Source organism: Pteropus medius, unplaced genomic scaffold, assembly GCF_902729225.1.
Source record: "Pteropus medius unplaced genomic scaffold, Ma_sr-lr_union100, whole genome shotgun sequence".
In the NCBI taxonomy this organism is placed as follows: Eukaryota; Metazoa; Chordata; class Mammalia; order Chiroptera; family Pteropodidae; genus Pteropus; species Pteropus medius.
In genome coordinates, this window is record NW_024350927.1 from 2,491,577 (window position 1) to 2,510,976 (window position 19,400).

At 50.0% G+C, this 19,400-nt stretch overlaps 1 protein-coding gene and 1 long non-coding RNA gene across 2 annotated transcripts; one reads left to right on the forward strand and one right to left on the reverse strand.

Moving 5' to 3' along the window:
• Positions 1 to 349: 349 nt before the first annotated feature.
• On the reverse strand, positions 350 to 13,309 carry LOC120585784 (chymotrypsin-like elastase family member 2A). Its single transcript, XM_039842149.1, has 8 exons — positions 13,270 to 13,309; positions 12,909 to 12,997; positions 11,800 to 11,897; positions 10,407 to 10,535; positions 6,440 to 6,576; positions 4,396 to 4,541; positions 3,290 to 3,442; positions 350 to 443 (listed from the first exon to the last, which is right to left on the reverse strand). Exons 1-8 carry the CDS (start codon positions 13,307 to 13,309, stop codon positions 426 to 428), a joined length of 810 nt encoding a protein of 269 aa, XP_039698083.1. The 3' UTR covers positions 350 to 425.
• Positions 13,310 to 16,297: 2,988 nt separating this feature from the next.
• On the forward strand, positions 16,298 to 19,069 carry LOC120585718 (uncharacterized). Its single transcript, XR_005648488.1, has 3 exons — positions 16,298 to 16,421; positions 16,819 to 16,962; positions 18,528 to 19,069. It is a non-coding gene; the product is annotated as an uncharacterized LOC120585718 (long non-coding RNA).
• Positions 19,070 to 19,400: the final 331 nt, after the last annotated feature.

Consider the following 19,400-nt stretch of genomic DNA (forward strand, 5'->3'; position numbering starts at 1 on the left):
CTTCAACTCTGTTCTTTCTTATAAAGGAGACTTTTGTATTTTTTCTAAATATTTCCTATCTCATTTCATTTGCTCCCCACCGCATCCCAGGAAGGTCACTGGGGCGGGAACCGCATATTCAGGGAGGTCAAGTTGCTTGTCCAGGGGAGAGACCTGGCCAGACCTGGGTCTTCTGAGTCCAGCCTACGCCTCCAGGTGCCTTTCTGGCTGAGGGACCCTCACTGCAGGGTGACCTTGATGTTCGACAGTGAAATGTTGGGCTTTTAAGCTGTCCCCACGGGCCTCTTTGTTGCTTTTAGAGCCCTGGACATGAGGATGGTTCACTAATTAGACTCTCACCCAGATGTGATTCATGTAGTTGTCACTTTATTATTTGCCTTCTGTGACTTTTCCAAGTATGAAACAGTCCCGGGGACTTCTGGTTGTTAGTTATTTGCAATCACCTGCAGGACACACACAAGAAAATCATCCCGTTAACCTAGCAAAGCAGAGACCTGGGCTTGGCAGTGTCATGGCTTTATCTTTCCAAGGCTCCTTGCCGTTCCTGTCAATCGGAGGTGGCCTGAGGAGCATTAATGATGCTGGAGAGAAAAAGACGTTATCACAGCTTTTCACTCACCCGCTGGGGGAACTCTTACAAATTTACATGCTGAATGTGTGGATGGGCAGAGTTTCAGATTTCATTTGTTCCTCAAAGGGCTTGAGAGCCCTGAAATTGTTAACAAGCACTGCCATTTGCATGGTGCTCTTATGCACTGTGGGTGGGGCTGTACCCTGTTTTCTGAGACTGTTCAGCAGTTTTCTCTTAAATGTTGTAACATGCCAACTCCATGATCCATAGATGCTGCTGGGTCCCTGGAGCACACACAAATAGTCAAGCATCGTGCAAGAACGCGTGCCCCAGGATGTTCACTGCGGCAATGTGAGGGTGGAAAATAGGAACCAGAGGAACGTTTCGTTCGTTATACGCATGCTATGGAAGATTATTTAGCTGTTCAGAAGAATGCCATACGTGTATGTGCTCACATGTAAAATGGATATTATGGTGTTAAGTAGAAAAGCTAAGTTGCAGAACAGTATGAAGAGTAAAGTCCTATTTTTGGTTAAAAGAGAGTGTGTATATATGTAACAAAGTTCAGAAGATGACACTGTCGATAGTGATTATCTCTGGGGTGTGGAATGAGAGATGTAAAATAAGGGGGGACTTGTGCTTTTTTACTTGACATACTCCTATATTCTTTTAATGTTTTTACAAAGAGCGTATTACCTTCTAAAAGTAAAATTTAAAAAGTGGATGCTGAAGATTCATGTGTTGCTGTCATTCAGTGAACATGTGTTGAAAGGATGAAAGCCCTTGGCCACCTGTCTCCTCTTGTCACTTTCCTGCTCTAGCCTTTTGCTGGCAGCTTCCTGACCTTGACTTGTCACCTATCTAGGTATCTGGGTAGGTGCTTCCAAGCACCTGTGTGTGACTCCAGGTGTGCCTCTGGGCTGAGATGACTGCAAGGTTTCACTAGCCCCTCTGCAGCTGCTGGGGCAGCCTCCACCAGAGGACAGCTGGTCGCCTGGCTCTGCCACTCCTGGAACCCATTGCCAGGCATATGTGCCTGCCCTGGCTGCTGTCCTGTGAATACAAGGCCTCTGCTTAGCTGCCCTGCCTGGCGACGCTTGCTTTGCCCATTGATCCCCTTGACATCTGGCCATATTTTTGTGACCTACTCTGTTGTGCTTGAGTGTGTGGCTGGGAACAGCTGATGCTGGGACAAAAAATCGGGACAATTGCTCCATGCCCCTGCTTTGAGCCCTCAAGTTACTGCCAGGACCAGCTGCACCGTGACTCATGCAGAGCTGGGGCTAGAAAAAGATCCTAGGATTTGTCTGGGAAAAGGCCTCTAAGCATCCTTCCGTCTGATCAGTCTTGGGCCAAGCTCCTTTGAAATGCTAGTGACACTTCAAAAGCCAGACTCAAATTTTCCTCTGCCAAAACGGAATCATGGCTTTCCCCCAATTTACCAGAAATGAAACAAAACAAACCTTGCAAATGAATAGCCACTCTCTTCTTGATTTTAGGTTTTTCTCCAACAAACTTTTCAGGAATCTGGTGTCTGTGACTACTTGTTGGCAAAGAAATGCCAGCAGACAGACAAATGAACAAGGAGCCGGCAAGTATTGATGGGAGACTTGGAGGCAGCCGCCTTATTTTGACAAGGCCCATTTGACAGCACAGTTTTCCTCCAGTGACCACATGCTTATGACTGTGGTTTCATATTTGATTTCATAATGGAGCATCAGTGTGAGTCAACTGAACAGTTCTCTGAAAATTAAAATAATGACATCCGATGCCAGCTTCCCCTTCTTCGGGGGCTCTGCCACAAACAGCACAGCTCCCACTTGCTCTGCCTCCTAAAAACGTGGAACAGTCCTGGTCTAGTTCAAGGCCCATTTTACAGAAGAGCAAACCGAGCAAAGCGGTGGTGATGCCTGGGGGTGTCTTCCCTCCCGGCACCCATCCCCAGGCTCAATGCCTCCGCCTCCCTGCCCCAGGCCCCCGGCCCTCCCACCCTTGTGATGGTTCTTCCTGTTGTGGCTGTGGATTGTAACCCTGGCTTCTCCCCAGGTTGGTGCCAGTTTTTTAAAAAAATAATATTTTTATGGTTTTCACTATAAATATGTGTTCATTGTTAAAATAGGAATTGAGCTGGTGTGGAAGCTTAGGAGGTACCAGTTTTTGAGCTCCCAGGAGACAGCTCTTTGGGGACACAGCCACGATAATATGGGACCCATCTCCCTGGCCTATCCTAGTCTAAAATGTAAAGTCCTGCCTCCCAAGAAATCTCGCAGTCCAGGGTGAACTGAGATGGTTGTCACCTACAAAATAATTGGAGACCCTTTAGGGTGACTAGTTTCCAATAATTAAGGTTATGGGGGGTCTCAACCCATTGGGTTTTGGGCTTTGCAGGTAAATATGTTCATAGCATTGGATGGTGGGGTCCGGGCCTACATGCAGATAAGCAAAAGTAAAATACCCCGCTAATCCTAAGGAACCCAATCTTAACGCCTGAGGAGTGTCTTTTATTTTCAACCTCTCTGGACAAGTCCACTCTCTATATGCCTTTTCATTCAACTTTATCCACATAGCAATTGTGGGGGCCTGGAAGGGGCACAATAGGGTTTGAGCCAGGGGCTCCTCCTGGCTCTCAGGAGGAAGGAAGGGCTCTCGGACCGTGGGTGGGCATTGCCTTCTTGGGGCCAGGTCAGCAGGGCAGGGCTCATGGAGCCCAAGTCTTACCGAATTGATCCAGTCGATGTAGTTGGAGACCCGTGTGAAGACAGAGGGCTTATGGTAGTAGTTGCAGCCGAGGGAGGACCCGAAGCTGACCACTCCGTGCACTTCCCACTGACCGTTAGCCCCCTGGCAGTTCAGCGGTCCTCCGGAGTCTCCCTGAGGAAGGCCAGAGTTCTATCAGGAGGGCGCTGGGAGCTTGGGTGGGGAGTGGGGGGGCGGTGGGAGGGGGAGGGGCAGCCCATTAGCACCCCACGATTGCAGTGGATTGATATCCACTGCAACTTGCCATGTTCTCCAACCAGTCCTTGTGGTCATAGTTCTTGTAATACTAACGAGAGCTGACATTTATCCTTTTTGTGTGCCAAGAACTGAGCCGAGCACTTTCTATGCCTCGTCTCATTTATTCCTCACAAAAACGGGAGAGGTAAGTATTGTTTGCATTCCATTTCGCTGACGAGGGAAAACTGAAGCCCTCAGAGGCTGTGCAGGCAGTTAGTGAAGGAGCTGAGATTGCATCTCACAGTCACAATGCCATGCGCTCAGCCATCACCGGCCATTTCCACCCATGGGGAGAGACTTTCCTGGGGGGCAGTCTATGTGGGGACAGAGAGTTTAGGGGCACAGTATGATCTTAAGGACATGAGGCTCCTTCTTGCTTTGTCCTCACTCTGCTGCAAATTCATCTCGATTAAGACACCGTCCCCAGGAAGGCTCTGTGGCAGCTACCGTAAGGGGATACATTGGGCCATTAATGGGATTAATTCAAGAGATAAACTCCAAATCTCCTTAGAAAGGCTCTAACCCAGAGAATACATCCCCTTGGCCTTCTTCCTACACTGAAGGAAGATTAAGAGAGATGAGAGTAATGAGGGACCTCTATGAGACCCAAGGAAGGACTTCCCAGCAGTGAGCGGTGTGGATACTATGAGGAAAATCTCAAAACATCTTTTCTGGAGACTACGAGCACAAAAGTCAGGGTCTCAAATGTCTGGAGCTGTTTTCCAGTTCTGCCAGCAGGAAGGAGGATGAATTCTAGGTCCCCGAGCGCCTCCCCTTACCCCAAGCCCCATTTCATTGTGGAGGCTCAGCACCCGATTTTCTACACTCACGTTGCAGCTGGAGATCACGCCATCACCCCCAGCACAGATCATGTTGGTCTTCACGGAGCTGCCCCACCAGCCACGGCTGGAACATGTGGCATAGTCCACAACTAGCAGCTGGCCCTGCTGCAGGATGTCAGGAAGAGCCCCGTTGGCTGCGTGAGATGAGAGAGAAGGTGTTACAGGGACAAAGGGACTCCTGAGACTGAAGAAGTACTGGGTTTTCTGGCCAGCCCCTTTTTTTCTGGTCAATTTTACTTCCCATCCATCTATGGTTGCAATGGGAGCAGCCATATTTGTGTATACTGTGTCCTCACAGTTGATTGGTTAGTGTTCAGGCCACTAACATGATTGGTTCGGGGGTGAACATCTGACTCAACCTAAGCCAATGAGCTCCTTCTCTGGGAATTTGGCATTGGGACTAAGAAATTCTAGCCAGAGTGGATGTAAACCTGGAGCTGTTGGCAGTGGCTGCCATTTCTTCTAGGGAGAGAAGAACGAAGTAGATTTACCAAGAAAGAAATTCTGCGAGAGGGTTTCTGGAGTTTCTTACTGTCTTCCAGCCCCTGACTCTATCTCGTTCCTGAAACCTGGCTGTGTCTCTGCCCTTGGTTGAGACCAGCTAGCTTCATGGGTTTCTATCACTTACCTCTAATACTGACAGTGAACCTGCTGGCATTTGGAGCCCCAGGTTACGAAAAACATTCGAATGTGGTGAAGGTAGAGCTTTCCTAATGGCTTCTAATGGCACTGTCACCATCGCCTCCGTCACTATTATCATCACAACTAATGGCAAGGATTAATTGTATTATAATTCTTCACTGTACTTTCTCAGGCTTTTCAAAACATGCTAACCCTCACAGTAAATATTTATTCCTATATGACAGATGGGATATTGTAGCTAAGAGAGGTCAAGCAGCTTGCCCCAAACCACTATGATTAATAAGTAGTTAACACTTGTATAATATTCTACAATGTATAAAGCATTTTCATATCTCTTTTGTCATCTCTTTTAATTTCGCCAACTGTATTTCCATTTTACAGATGAGGAAACTGAGGCTCTACAGTGGCTTAGCCAAGGTTACAGAGCTAACCAACAGCTGAGACTAAAAGCCAATTTGGACTTTCCCTGGCTCTCACTGCCTCCAGCGGAATGCATTCTGCCCCGATGTTTGCTTAGTAAATTAACAAGAGGCTGTGCTTGTATCTCGATAAGTATAAGATGCCTCCCCCTTATCACTTCTGCTGAGTTTACATGTGTCCTTGCTTTTGCACATAAGTCAGTCGAGAAGGCTATACTAATTTATTTGAGTGTATATATGTTGATGTACCTCCAGAAAAATATATCATTGATACTTACAGGTTTATATCATTGTGAAAAAGAAAAGTCACTTGCATGAACCTTCCTAGACTTTTTAAACCTCTGGTAATATTACCAGGGAAGGGCAGGTCCTCTGTTCCTTCTTGGTGGCCTAGCATCATTGGATTTCTGACCCATGGGGTTTGTATCAAAAGGAGACTCATGCAACCGGGTTCTGAGCAGCAGGGTTAGGTGGCATGTGGGACAAGTAAGTTTTGATGTGAGGAGAGTAGGGTCCTTTGTGGAACCCCTAAAGCCTGAGGTCACAGAGTGGCTGTTCTGGACTGCAGCCTTGGGTCATACAGAGGGACTCATTCCATCATAGTGACAGAACTAACGCAGAGCACCTACTATGTGCCAGGCACTGGTCTAAGTGCTTCCCATGGATTATCTCCTTCAATCCTCTTGACAGCCCTGTGATGCAGGTGCTGTTGTTATTCCCATTTTGCAGATGAGGAAACTGCGGTATGGAAAGGCTATGTGCCCAAGGTCACACAGATAGTACGTGTTGGAGCTGGGATTCGAACCCAGGCAGTCTGCCCTCTTATTAGTCTACACTATCCTGCCTCTTCAAGGTAGCCGCCATTTTTTCCAGATATCTTGAGATGATGAGTGCAGAGAAAGACCCTGAGTAGACAGGGGTGACATCGCCTCCCTCCCTTCCAAGCCTTGGGGCTCCCAGTGCCCACTTACTCTGCAGCCTTCCCCAGCCAGTGACGTAGCAGACGTAGTTGTTGGGTAGGATGCTGCCGGCAGGAGGGAGGCAGCCCAGCTGGATCTTGTCGCTCAGGGAGACGGGGTTGGCCAGTTTGAGCAGGGCAATGTCGTTCCTGGGTTGGTAAAGAGGCAGAGCATAAAGAGAGGGATGACTGCTCCTGCTCCAGCTTCATTTCTTATCTAGCCCCAGCTGGAACCACTGAACCTCCTGCTTGGCCAGCCCGATTGTGAATCTTCCCTCTGCTAGGGCTGTGAGGGATTGAGGGGGCGGCTATGGTTAAATCCCAGGGTTGCTTTTTGTCTCTAGTAGAGCTCGGAGCCCTAAATTCCCCCGAGCCCTTTCAGGGGGCTGTTTAGAACAGGATGGGCAAGTGGATTTTGTCTTGCAATGTCCACTCTGATGGGTTAGCCATGGCTGCCTGATGGGCTGTGTTGACAAAGATTCTGAGGTTCTGTCCAGGGTCAGCAAGGAAATCCACGACTGCTTGATGATGTCTGTCCTGGCCATAAACTCCGCGTTCAGTTAGAAAGTGGCAGTAGATGCTCAGATGGAAAGGCCTTTTGCCTTTACTCTTTACTCTCCCCTCCACCTCGAGCCCGCCCCCGGATACAGCCCTTAGTCTCACGCCCTCGTCTAGGAAACCGTTAGTGATTGGCAGATTGTGTTTTCCATGATGGCTGTAATGAGATCGCCCATCCCATAGGCACTTGTTACGATGTGATGTTGACACTCTGTCCATCAAGAGGTGGGTTTTGGGTTTCTTCCCCATGGATTGGGAAGGGGGCCCCGAGGACCTGTGATATAGAGGAAGCGATACCATATGACTTCTCAAACTAGGTCATGAGGAGAGAGGCAGCTTCTGTCTTGTCCTCCATGACACTTGTTCTTGGAACTCAGCCTCCATGCTGCAGAGAAGCCAAGGCCACACAGAGAGGCCATGTGCAGATGGTCTGGACAACCAGCATCAGCCTCCACAGGTGAGGGAGGAAGCTTTATATATGATGCAGCCCAGCCAACACCGTCTAGTTCACGAGACACCTGAGTGGGAGCTGTCCAGCTGAGTCCAGTCAGACTATGAGAGAGAATTATAATACGTAACTGCTGCTGTTTTAAGCCATTAAGTTATGGAGTGATTTGTTATACAGCAATAGATAACCAGAAGAGTGACAGTCATTGATAGGACAGATATTAAAGGTCCTTAGGGCCGATGGCCTTTTCAGTTCTAATACACATTCTTAGCCATCTCTCCCATAATCCTCTTCGCATTTTCCCATTCCTGCTGGACTGCTCTGGTCACTGCCCCTGTACCACCTGCCCATTCTGTGACCCATCCCTTGTCCTGGCAGTTCTCCTAACTTGAAAAGCCCCTTCTGTACTTTCTGTCTACCCACGTCCTCCCCATCTCTCAAGGCCTTCCTTGTCCTGTTACGACTTTCCCATGTCTTGCGTGTGTGTTGACAAGCCCTCTGAGGGCAGGGACTGACTTGTGACGCACGGACCCCCTGCATCCTCTGTGAGCATCATCAGCGCTGGACCACTGGCTGTACTGGATGAAGGAACACAGAGTGTTACGGCCACAGGGTGTGCTCACTGGGGCTGTGATGAGGAGTCTTCTGGAAGATTTGGCAGAGTGAGCTCTCTGGGCAGCCATTCAGGAGTGGCATCTTGGGCTGCAGAAGAGGCCACACGTGTGCATAAATGATGCAAATCTGTAGCATTGCTGGGTGCTTCTTCCTAGAGGCCTTTGTGGAACTGCAGACCTGTTCTTCTGAACTGAGAGAGGAGAGGATGACGGACACCTCTGAGCTCTGGGAAGGTGATGGGGAAGCATGGAGAAGGGACGATAACTTTTGATCGCAGCGATGATAAAAGGGTGCCGAAGCACTGCTAGAATCAGGCTCTCTGCCCAGTGCCTCGCACTTCATTTAATGCTCATTTCTCGATCTGTTGACCTCAGGCAAGTTCCTTAACTTCTCTAGGTCATGGTTTCCTCATCTGTGAAATGTGGAGGGTAACGGTACCACCCTCCTAGGGCGGATGTGAAGAATAAATAAGATGCTACATGGGAAACATTTGTTACCAGGGAAGCAATAAATGTTAGTATGTATGATTGTGTAAACCAGCTTTTGAAGTCAGCGGAGAGCATGGGGCAGGCATCCTGGATTGCAATTTCTGGAAGGTTGGGGCTCCCTGACACTCCTGCCGGTTTTCACGGATGACTGCATTTGGCTGGGCACAGACACCATTGGGCGCTGGACTGCCTGTGCTTGTGGAATTAGAAAGCGGAGCTTCCCCAGCTGCAACGAGCTGCTCAGGTTTAGGGGTTACCATAAACCTCATGGGGCTGGGGCCCCTGGGTGTCTCACTCACTGCTGCTTCCCGGGTGCCTAGAACAGGGCTTGATGTATAGTAGGTGCTCAACAGATATTTCTGGAATCAGGGCGTGAATGAATCTATGGCTCTGAATTTCATTGATTACCACCTGGAGCTCAGGATTAGTAATCGCAGAAGAAGCCTAATGCTCCAGCACATATTCTCTGGCCCTACTATGTGGCCCCTCCCCGGGTTAGGGGCTGCAGCTTCAGGGGTGAATCAGGCACAGCTCAGCCTGTGTAAAATTCCATCTAGAAGAGGAAGCAGACATGAGCTAATCTCTAATGGGCTACGTGCCGTGACCGGGCCTGTCCCTTGAGAGCAGGAAGGGACAGGTGAGTGGTTGATTCTGCAGAGCACCTTCCCTTTCTTCGCTTTCTCCCCATCACCCTCCCCAGGGAGACCAGACCACCCCTGTCCCAGGCCCTTTTCTAAGTGTCTTACGTACATATCTCATTTAATCCTCACAACCACTCTAGAGGCAGGCATCGCTATTGTCATTTTAATAGAGAGGGAACAGAGGCACAGAAAGGCTGAGGAACTCGCGTGGGTCACACGGTCACTATTTATATCTAGGCCATCAGGCTCCAGGCTCTCAGCTCCCAATCAGTACCTCGCATTGTCTCACTGCCATCCTTAGGCCCATGAGCTCCCTGAGAGCTAGCACGATGCCCTGCGCTTCTCTGTGTGTTCAGTACTCAGAGTCGACTGCCCAACATGGCATATGGCACGTAGAGGGGAGGTGGTTCAGTAAAGACTTCGATTGGGCATAGGATGGTATCTGATCATCTGAGAGGAAGGTAAGATGGGGCTATTGTCATTCCCCTCTCATGGGTAGGGGACCATTACTGGTGGGCGAATGAGCGCTGAGACTCTTGTCATCTTTCTGTATATATTATCCCTAGGCTGTCCCTACATGGTCTCAGGGAGTCTTTGAAAATGTGAAAAGCCTTGTTGGGAGGGTCACAGGGTGGGGGAAGGCAGGAGGCGCTGTGTCCTACCCCAATGACAGTTGTGGGGTCTGCAGACCCATCCCTGTATCCCCAGGGCTTGGCGTAGAGTAGGTATGGTGTTAGTGAGTGCCTGGGGTGGATGGGGGCTCGCTCTGCAGGCTTAACTGGCGGGAGACCTAGGTGGCTCTGACAGTGTTTGCCTCTCCCTCCCTCCAGTTCACACCCTCAGCCCAGGCATCTTTGGGGAGAGCTTCCTCCTCCCTAGTGACCGTGTGACTTACTCGAGTTCCTCAGCCTATCTGTGCCTCTGTTCCCTCTCTATTAAAATGAGGGCAATAGCGATGCCTGCCTCTAGGGTGGTTGTGAGGATTAAATGAGATATGTACGTAAGACACTTAGAAAAGGGCCTGGGACAGGGGTGGTCCGGTCTCCCTGGGGAAGGTGATGGGGAGAGAGCGAAGAAAGGGAAGGTGTGGAATCAACCAGAGCTACTTCCTCCTCCCTACAGAAGGAGCCAAGGAGCAGGCAGGGTGGCTCCTGCTGCCTTTGGCTGGGACACTTCCCCTCGGCCATGACCCTGCCAACCCACTCCCAAGTGCACTCAGACAGAAAGTACCCTTGGGTGAGCTTGTTGGGGTTCCAGTTCTCATTCACCACGAGCTTGGAGACCTGGACAGCCAGCGAGCCATCCTCATCCGTGGAGAGGCTCTGCCTGCCGAGCAGCACACGGTAGGTCCTGGAGGAGCTGGAAGAAAGCCGGGCGAACGGAGAGGGTCAGCTCCAGGATGTCCTGTCCTCTATCTGGCCCCCCATGGGCAGGGACTCCTCAGTGCATGGATGGGCCCCATAAGCCACTAGTTGGCACTGGAGACTTTTTCTTCTCTGGGGCAAGTGTTTCATTATAACATTATAACTATATAGCAGTTATAACCACACTATACTAACTATAAACTCTAATGTAACCTAAATGTATAATATAAACTCTGGATTATCATGAGGGAAATGAAATGAACACAGAGAACACAGCGGTCATTTACCCTCAAGGGCGTTTTCTAGTTTAATCCCCTACCTCTCATTTTTAGATGGGGAAACTGAGGCTCAGAGAGGAGTAACTGGTCGGAGTCTTATAGCTAGTTAGTGAGACTCCAGAACTAGAAGCCGGGACTCCTGACTCCCAGACCTCTATTATTTTTCCCACCACCTCATAAAACTTATAAATGAGGTGGGGAGAAAGGACCGCCTCGGCCAACACAAGAGTCACCCCAAAACTCCAGGAAGCGCTAGCTGGGTGAGATAAGCAGAGGTCTTACGTTGGGAGGGAAGGACAGGTGAACAATGAATGTCTCAGAAACTGTTCTTTCCCTGTGGGCCCTATATGGTAATAGCTCACTTTTATTGAGCACATATTAAGTGCCAGGCTCTTTAACGCATCATTTCATTCAATCCACACTAAAGTCTGTTATCTGCTTTTTTTTTTTTTTTTTTGACCTGGAGACCAGAATGGAATTTTGTTTTGGTTATTTTCTTTAGCAGGTATAACTTTGTTAACTTGAAAATGAAAGCTTACTTTAATTTTGCTTACTCTGTCTGTGCTGTCCCATTCAGTAGCCACTTGCCACATACAACTATTTCGTTATCTGCTCTTCTGCAGGTGATGGCATTGAGGCTTGGGGAAGTCATTCAAGTCGTTTAAGGGAACCCAGTTTCAGATCTGGAGGCCGCATCTAGTACCCCCAAGAAGACAGGAAATGGGCCTCCCCCTCCCCCATATTCCCTTTCAGTGTCCCGCACAGGGCACTCAATCGATGTCATGTATTGATCCTTCAACTGGCCAACAGACTGATCTATAAGGCTTGTTTCTCAACTAAAGCTTGTTTCTCGGCCAGGCAAATGGTTATTTGCAAGGCCCCCTTCTAGAGGGTGGTTCAGGCCATTTGGGTTCCAGCTCTTAGATGACGAGTGCTGGCTGGTAGGATGAGCGGGCTGGGTGACAGGGGAACAGCAGTTACCTGATGCAGTGGGCAGCTGTTAGGACCCAGTCCTTGGCCACCAGGGACCCTCCGCAGGTGTGACGCCACTGGCCACTGGAGTAGTACTGCAGGGAGATCTGGAAGGAAGCGTGGGTGCTCTGGTAGCTGAACGAGCTGGGCCTCACTACCCTTCAGAATCCCCGATAGCAGGGCGAGGGTGCAGTGAGCGAGGCACTCGTCTCGGGTGCAGAATGTAAGGGGGCACCGGGAAACTCAGTAATCAGAATAAATAACATTTTAATGCAACGTTAAAAAAATAAAAATGAACACAAAAATCCATGATGCACAAATTATCAAAACTTTAAAGACACGATTAAAAAATAACTGTTCCGAACATCTTTCTGTAATGGGATTTGTTGGGATTTTCCAACGAAGAGGATGCTACCCCTCCCGACCACCTTCATCTCCCACCTGGATTATTATTGTAGTTTCCTATTTGTGCTCCCCGCTCTCTCCCTCGTCCGTCCCTCACCCCATATAGTCTCCACGCAGTGGCCAGAATGATCCTTTTTAAATGTACGTCTGATTACGTCTCCTCTGCTCAGACTCTCCCCACTTTACACAGTGTAAAATCCTACGCCGTATGACGTACAAGGCTCTGTATGACCACCCGGACATCATCGGCTCCCACTCCCCTCTGATCCAGCCACGCTGACCTCCAGAAGGTTCCGCAAATACACCAAGCCCACTGCTGCCACAGGCCCTTTGCACTTGCTGTTCCTCCTGACGGCAATATTCTCTTCCCAGGTATCAGCACAGTTTTCTCCTTCACTTCCTACAGGTGTGTGGTCAAGATTACCTTCTCCAAGAAGCCTCGTATGACCACGCTGCACATGCACGTGTGCGCACTCATGTCCACACACGAACGCCCATGGGTATGGGCAGTGGGGTGGGGTGGGTGGCTCCTTATCGTAGCTGGAGAAAGCACCTCTTCTTCCTCCCCTCGAGGTGGACCAAGGCCACAGAAGTGCATTTTATTGGTGGATTTCCCCATCTTTGCCGATGCGGTAGATCTGACGGCGGAGGGCACAGGAGCGGCATGCGGAGGCGGGCGCAGGGCGGGAGGAGGTGTAGTGCGGGGGACTCACCTGCCAGGGCCAGCTGTTGGGCCTCGCGTCTTCACCTCCGACCACTCTGGGCAGTTGGGGCTGGTAAGTGGGGAGCCCACAGCCGAGAGCTGTGAAAAGAGAGAGGATTGTGAGTCAGGGAAGCACTGACCCAAACGGTGTAGTCCCACACTTGCTGCGTGCGTTCCCCAGCCCCAAAGAGAAAATCTCGTTCTGGGAGGGTCCCGGGAGGTCATAGAGTCCTGCCCTTCGCTCCTCTTCTTTGGAACTTCGCTCTGGCTTCCTTAAAACCAGAGAACTGAGTCCAGTGGGGGCAGGGAAGTCCCATCCCGTTCCCATCAGGGGACGGACGGGGAAAGCACTTCTGGGAGACAGAGCTAACCTCTAGCCACCAACGCGAACAGCAGTAGGGCCCCGATCATGATAGCGGTAGGAGTCCTGTTCAGTGTGGCCTCGAGCAAGGCCCTGGTTTTATGAGCGGGCTTATCGGCCAGAGATATACTAGGAATACACAAGGTGGGGATTTTCTCAAAGCCCCGTGGAAAATAAGGCCTGTGTTTCAATATTTTTTTTTCCCATTTTCTCCCCCCTGCCACTGTGGATATACTTTGAAAAATATTCCAAAGGTAGGTATTGAAAGATGGGTTCTATCTGCTTTTAAGAGACTATGTTATATGCTAGAGAAGGAGAAAAATATGGATTACTGGTCCTTGGAGTTGCGTTTTTAGAGAAAAGATTAGGCTGGCATGCTGAACAAAAAGCTTTCTAGCTCAGTGGTTCTCAGTGGGGCTGGATTGGCCACCAGGAGACATTTGACAATGTCTGGAGACATTTTTGGTTGGCATGGCTGGGGCTGGAATACTATTGGCCTCTAGTGGGTAGAGACTAGAGATGCTGCCAGACCTTCTACAATGCACAGGACAGCCCATCACAAGGAGTTATCCCGCCCCCAAGGTCAATGGTGCTGAGGCTGAGGAGTCCTATTCTAGGCCATGGCTGGCTGTGTGACCTTGGACTAGTCACGAAAGCCTCTAGGCCTGGGGCCTGCCCACCTATGAAACAGGGAGAGAAAGATGTGTCCGGTTTGTTTTGCGACATGGCGGTGAGGATTTGAAAAGCACAGGGGACATGCTGATGGAGGAGAAGCATAAGACGTCTGCACCGTGGGGGTTTGGCAGCCCCAGCGATGGGGTGAAAGAGAGCGTGCTGGCACGGGAGGACTTCGTCGGAATGGATCAAGACGTAGTTTATTGTCTGCTCCTCAGACAACAGTCGTTTGCACTTCTTTCTCTAAAAACTTCATCTTCCAGATGGGGTCACAGCAGGAGCCTCTTAGAAAGGGGGACTGATGCTAGACACCACCTATCTGTCACCTTCACGTGTCTTATCTAGCCTTACGAAACACTGCGTGAGGGGCCCCTGTTTCAGATGCGGAAATGGAGGTTCAGAGAGGTAAAGTGACTTGCACAAGATCACACAGCTTCTGAGACAGAATGGGAATTCCGGCTGAGGCTGGTTTGAGTTCAAAGCCCCTCTGCTTGATGCCATTGGAGATGGCATTCTGAATCTCCTAGTGCTACAATAAACGCCCTCGTTTTTTTGTGAGGGGAGGGTGGAGAAAATGAGCAGGGTTTCCTCACTATTTCTTAGACCTTCATGCTCCTTGCTTGTGGTCAGAGTGCAGTGCCCGGCAGGCCAGGCTCTGGTGAGGCCGCCCTGCTCTGTGACCACAGCTTCTACCCTTGGTCCCAGCCAGAACAGCAGTAGATCTGTGGACTTCAACTGTTAAGACCTGGGTTCAAATCCTTGCTCAGCCAGATTTGAACGTTACATCTTGAACAAGTCACTTACCTTCTGGACCTGAGTTTCCTAGATAACAATCCACGAGCAGATTGCAGGGTCGTTGTAAGGGTGGGTGAGAATGTGGGCATGAAGGAATTCTGTAATCGCCCGCGGATCATGTGAAGGTGAGGCGAGGCAGGGGGGCAGAACCCGCTGGATATCAGAACACCTGGCCGCTGGTTCCTGATGCACCCCTCGCTCCCCGTAAGTGCTGGGACTCTTGTTTACAGTCTGTAGCAATCGCTACGACAACAAACTTCCTGAAGTCTCCTATTTTATCTTGAAAGTTAATGTGAATTTGGCATTCTGCTCCATGTAGCTGTGTTTGTTTTAATATAAAGGTTTTTCCTGTGTGAAGTCACTGAGCAAACAGCAGTGTGTGATAGGAAGCGGTCTCCTGACCTCGCACCGCGCGCAGGCTGGCCGTGTGACCCTCGGTAAGTTACACAGTCTCTCTTGCCTGGGATTGCCCATCTATGACAACAGAGAGAAGGACGTATGCCCAGTCTGTTTCACCACGTTGCTCTGAGGAGTCGAAAGTGACAGAAAACTTCATTAAACAGGCTTAAGCCATCGGGCCATTGATTGGGCCACAAAACGAGAAAGCCCAGGAGCAGGGCGAACCTCAGGCACAGCTGGATCCAGGCTCTGATGATGTCCACAGGCCTCGGCTTCTCCTCGCCTCTGCTCTTCCCTGGGAGGGTCCACCCTCAGGCTCCATCGAGGGGCCCGTAGCAGCTCCAGGTTCTCTCTTCTCATGGGAACAAGACGGCTACAGAGCTGGCTCAGGGTTTCTCGGCTGTAGCACTATTGACATTTCAGGTGCCAATTCTTCGTTATGAGGACTGTCCTCTGCATTGTGGGTTTGATATCACCCCTGGCAGCATCCACTAGGTGTCAGTAGCCCCCTCCCCTTCTTCTCCAAGTCATGACAACCAGAAATGTTTCCACGTGCTGCCTAATAAACCCCAAGGAGCATAATCACCCCTTCTTCCTCTTTCCCCAGTTCTTGCTATTGTAGCTTCACATCCCCTCATCCTGAAACTGAACTTAAGTGAGTGAGAATCTTCTAGTAGCTTCCAGAAAGTCCCCCAACTGTCTGATTGAATCTGCTTCAAGTCATATGTCTGTGAGACAACTGTCTCACGGTGGGAGAGGGGAGGTGACAAGTCCCACTCCTAGACCTGGGCATGAGGCTCCACCCGACCACCGTGTAGGACGAGTGGGGGAGGGTGGCACGGAAACAAATCCAGGCTTCTGGAGAGGGAGTGGAGGCTGGGGAGGCAGAGAGCCCACTCCTCCCTCTGGGGCTCAGTTTCTCATTTATGTATTGTTGCACAATAAGGTAGTTTTGTAAAGTTCTAAACTGGGCTGGGTCCTTGAGGTCTCAGTGGGGGCAGGGACACACAGATGTGAACTTCTCACGAGGTTTATGACTCATTCGAAAGGCTTCCTCTAAGATGCCCTATGGTTCAATGGTTTGGGGCTTGGGTTTACACCTCGGTGCTTCTGTGCACGGAGTCTGTGGTTTGGATCCTTGCTGCTCAGAGTATGGTCTGGACCAGCAGCATCAGCATAGCTTAGGAGCTAGTGAGAAATGCAGACTCTCTCACCCACGCCTACCAGTTCAGCATCTGCAGGTTAACGAGATACACAGGTGGTTCTGTATGTTGAAATTTGGGAAGAACTGGGGTAAGTTTCATTGCTCTTTTCCTTAGTTTCTTTACCTATCAAATAGAAACAATAGTCATTCCGCCTATTTCTTAGGTTTGTCGGTAGAATTAAATGTATTTACTCAAAACACAGAATAGTAAATGTTCAATTAAATGTTCATTCTTAAATCCTGAGACCCACAGGCCTCAGACATCAGGATAGCACAGAACTCTTCAAACTTTTCCATCAAAGAATCGTACTAGTTCAGGGGTTTGCAAACTTTTTCTGTAAAGGATCAGATAGTAAATATTTTAGCTTGTGGGCCATATGGTCTCGGTTGCAACTAGTCAACTCTGCTGTTGCAGTGCAAAAGCAGCCATATGGGCATAGCCGTATTCCAATAAAACTTTATTTACAAAACAGATTTGGTTTGCAGGTTCTAGTTTGCAGTACAGTAATGATCTGGGGTCTGGCAAGCAGCAGTCATCACAAGAAGTGTCTCCGAAGTCTCATTCTTCGTCTGGAAAGCTTGATCTGAATTTCGTAGCTTGCTTTATAGCATAGCTGGGTTTATTTTAAGGTAAGTTGTTTTTCTTCCCACCAAATCTCTATAGAAAAATCAGTGCTTTCGGAAGATGCTCCATGTTGATTCTTTGCCCTGGCCCTCCACCGTGAGAACTTTTACAGACATGTGCTCCAACCTGATAAGAGGGAGCTTCGGGGAACTGGCGCCTGTGACCCACTGGGAACCAGGGATTTTTTCCTCAGGAACAGAGGGAGAGGGAAGATTTGCTAATAGGAATCCAGAGTGCGAGGTCAGCAGAAGTAGAGACTCCTTCTATCACAAGCTGCTGTTATTTCATTGGCTCCCAACAGGGAGGGAGAGAGGGCAGGTGCCCATCTTATAGATGAGGAAACTGAGGCTCAGAGAGGTTCAGTGACTCGGCCACGGCCACGGAACGGAGTTCAGAGCTCCAGCCCATTGAGTGCCCTCTCATCGTTTATGCCATTCATTTGTGCCTGAAATAATGTGGGTGTGGTAGATTGCTGACATGGCCCCGATTCTTTACCCTCCACCCCTGTGTCCATGCCTTTTGTCCTGTAACTTTTCAGTGTCCTCCCGGGAGGAGGGTGACAGATATGTGGCACTGAGCTGCTCCAGCCAGACTCAGACTTGATCAGCCAACCCCCAGCTCCCTAGACATATGAGTGATCCTAGGCAAAATGATCAGGGCCACCTAACTGAGCCCAGATGTGCAAGCAATAAATGCTTGTCATTGGATGCCGCTGAGGGTTTGCGGTTGCTTGTTACGCAGCATTGTTAATTGCACCAGCAGTAGTTGGTACAGTGGGTGTGAGCCCTTCGCGAACGTCTGTGAGCAATAATTCTCCTCTCAGGGTTCTATCTGGGCTCAGTGCCAGCTTCACTCAGGCTTTTTAGCGCACCCACAGTCTTCCTTCAGCCCCCACCGCCCCAGCATGGCCACTAGAGGACTTCAATGTATGAGGGGGACTTTAAGATTTGGAGATTAATGGCAGAATGACATGGTTGTTGCCACACAAGCTCTGGAGTCAGACTACCTGGGTTTAAGTCCTGGAGCCCCATTACTAGATATGCGATCTTGGGAAAGTTTTTTAAACCTCTCTGAGCCTCAGTTTCCTCCTCTGTAAAGGCAGATGATAATCGGGGCTGTCATGATTATTAAATGAGATCGTGTATGTGAAGCTCTTGGTTGGAGCCTGGCCCTAGTGCTCAATGCACGCTGGCCATGGCAACTGCATCAGACACACGATGACACTCTAATGGGTCGGTCGCTGGGATGTAGGCTCTCAGCCCCCCAGGCCAGGAGTCCCCCTGCCAAGCGCAAGGTGGAGGTGGGAGGGTCAGCGCCTGAGTGCCCGCTTTCCCTCGCTTCCAACCACTGGCGTGTGGCCTCTAGGACACAGTCCACAAAAGCTTGCTGTCACTCAGCCAGGTCCCAGGAAGCCCTTCCTGAGCTCACCCTTCCCTCTCCACTGCACCCCCACCACATGCTCTAGATTTTGCCAGAAGGGAGGAGGGATGATGTCTTTATTTTTCATGGCTGCTTTAACAACTTACCATAAATGCAGTGACTTAAAACACAGAAATGTCTCCTCTTACAGCTCTGTGGGTCAGAAGTCCACAATCCCTGGGCTAAGGCAGGCTGGTTCCCTCTGCAGACTCTAGGGGGGGACCCGTGTCCTTGCCTTTCCCAGGTTCTAGAGGACACCTGCATTCCGTGGCTTGCGGCCCCTTCTGCCAACTACAAAGCCAGCAGTGGAACATCATGGACTCTCCCTCCGACTCCGACCCCCTGCTTCCGTCCTCATGTCTCCCTCTGGCTCTAATCCTCCTGCCTCCCTCATATAAAGACTCTTGGGGTGACATGGGGCCCAGCTGGATAATCCCGGATCATCTCCCCACGCCACGATCCTTAACGAATCACATCCGCAAAATCCCCTTAGCCGCGTACGGCTCACTGGTTTACCGGTTCCGAGGACACGGACGTCTTTGGAGGGCCATTATTCCGTTCGCTTCAGAGACTTCGACTCTCGAACACAACAGTGGTTTTTGTCCCTGAGAATTTTGTTGAACAAACAGAACCATGGCACATGTTTCACCCTTTATTAGTTTATTAGCCAATAAAGAAGTTCGGATGATTCAATCATATTCCTAAAGGTTTATACAGATTTGAAACTGAGGGGCTGCTGTTCAACCCTACGCGGATGCCTCTTAAGTAAGTACTGGCTTATTGCTGAATTCCCGAGCCCTCTGCGTTGGATGGGACCTCATTAATTTTGGCCTAGACCTTTGCAGCTGGCCTCCCTCCGTCACACTTGCCTGCTCCAAATCACTCTCCACACAGCTGTCAGACGAACGCTTCAGTGTGCACATCTGACCACAGCGGTCACCTCTCTATCTGCGACCTGCTACGGCTCCCTATTGCCCTCTACACAGAGCCGCAACACCCCCGACCATGGCTACGAGGCCTTCTG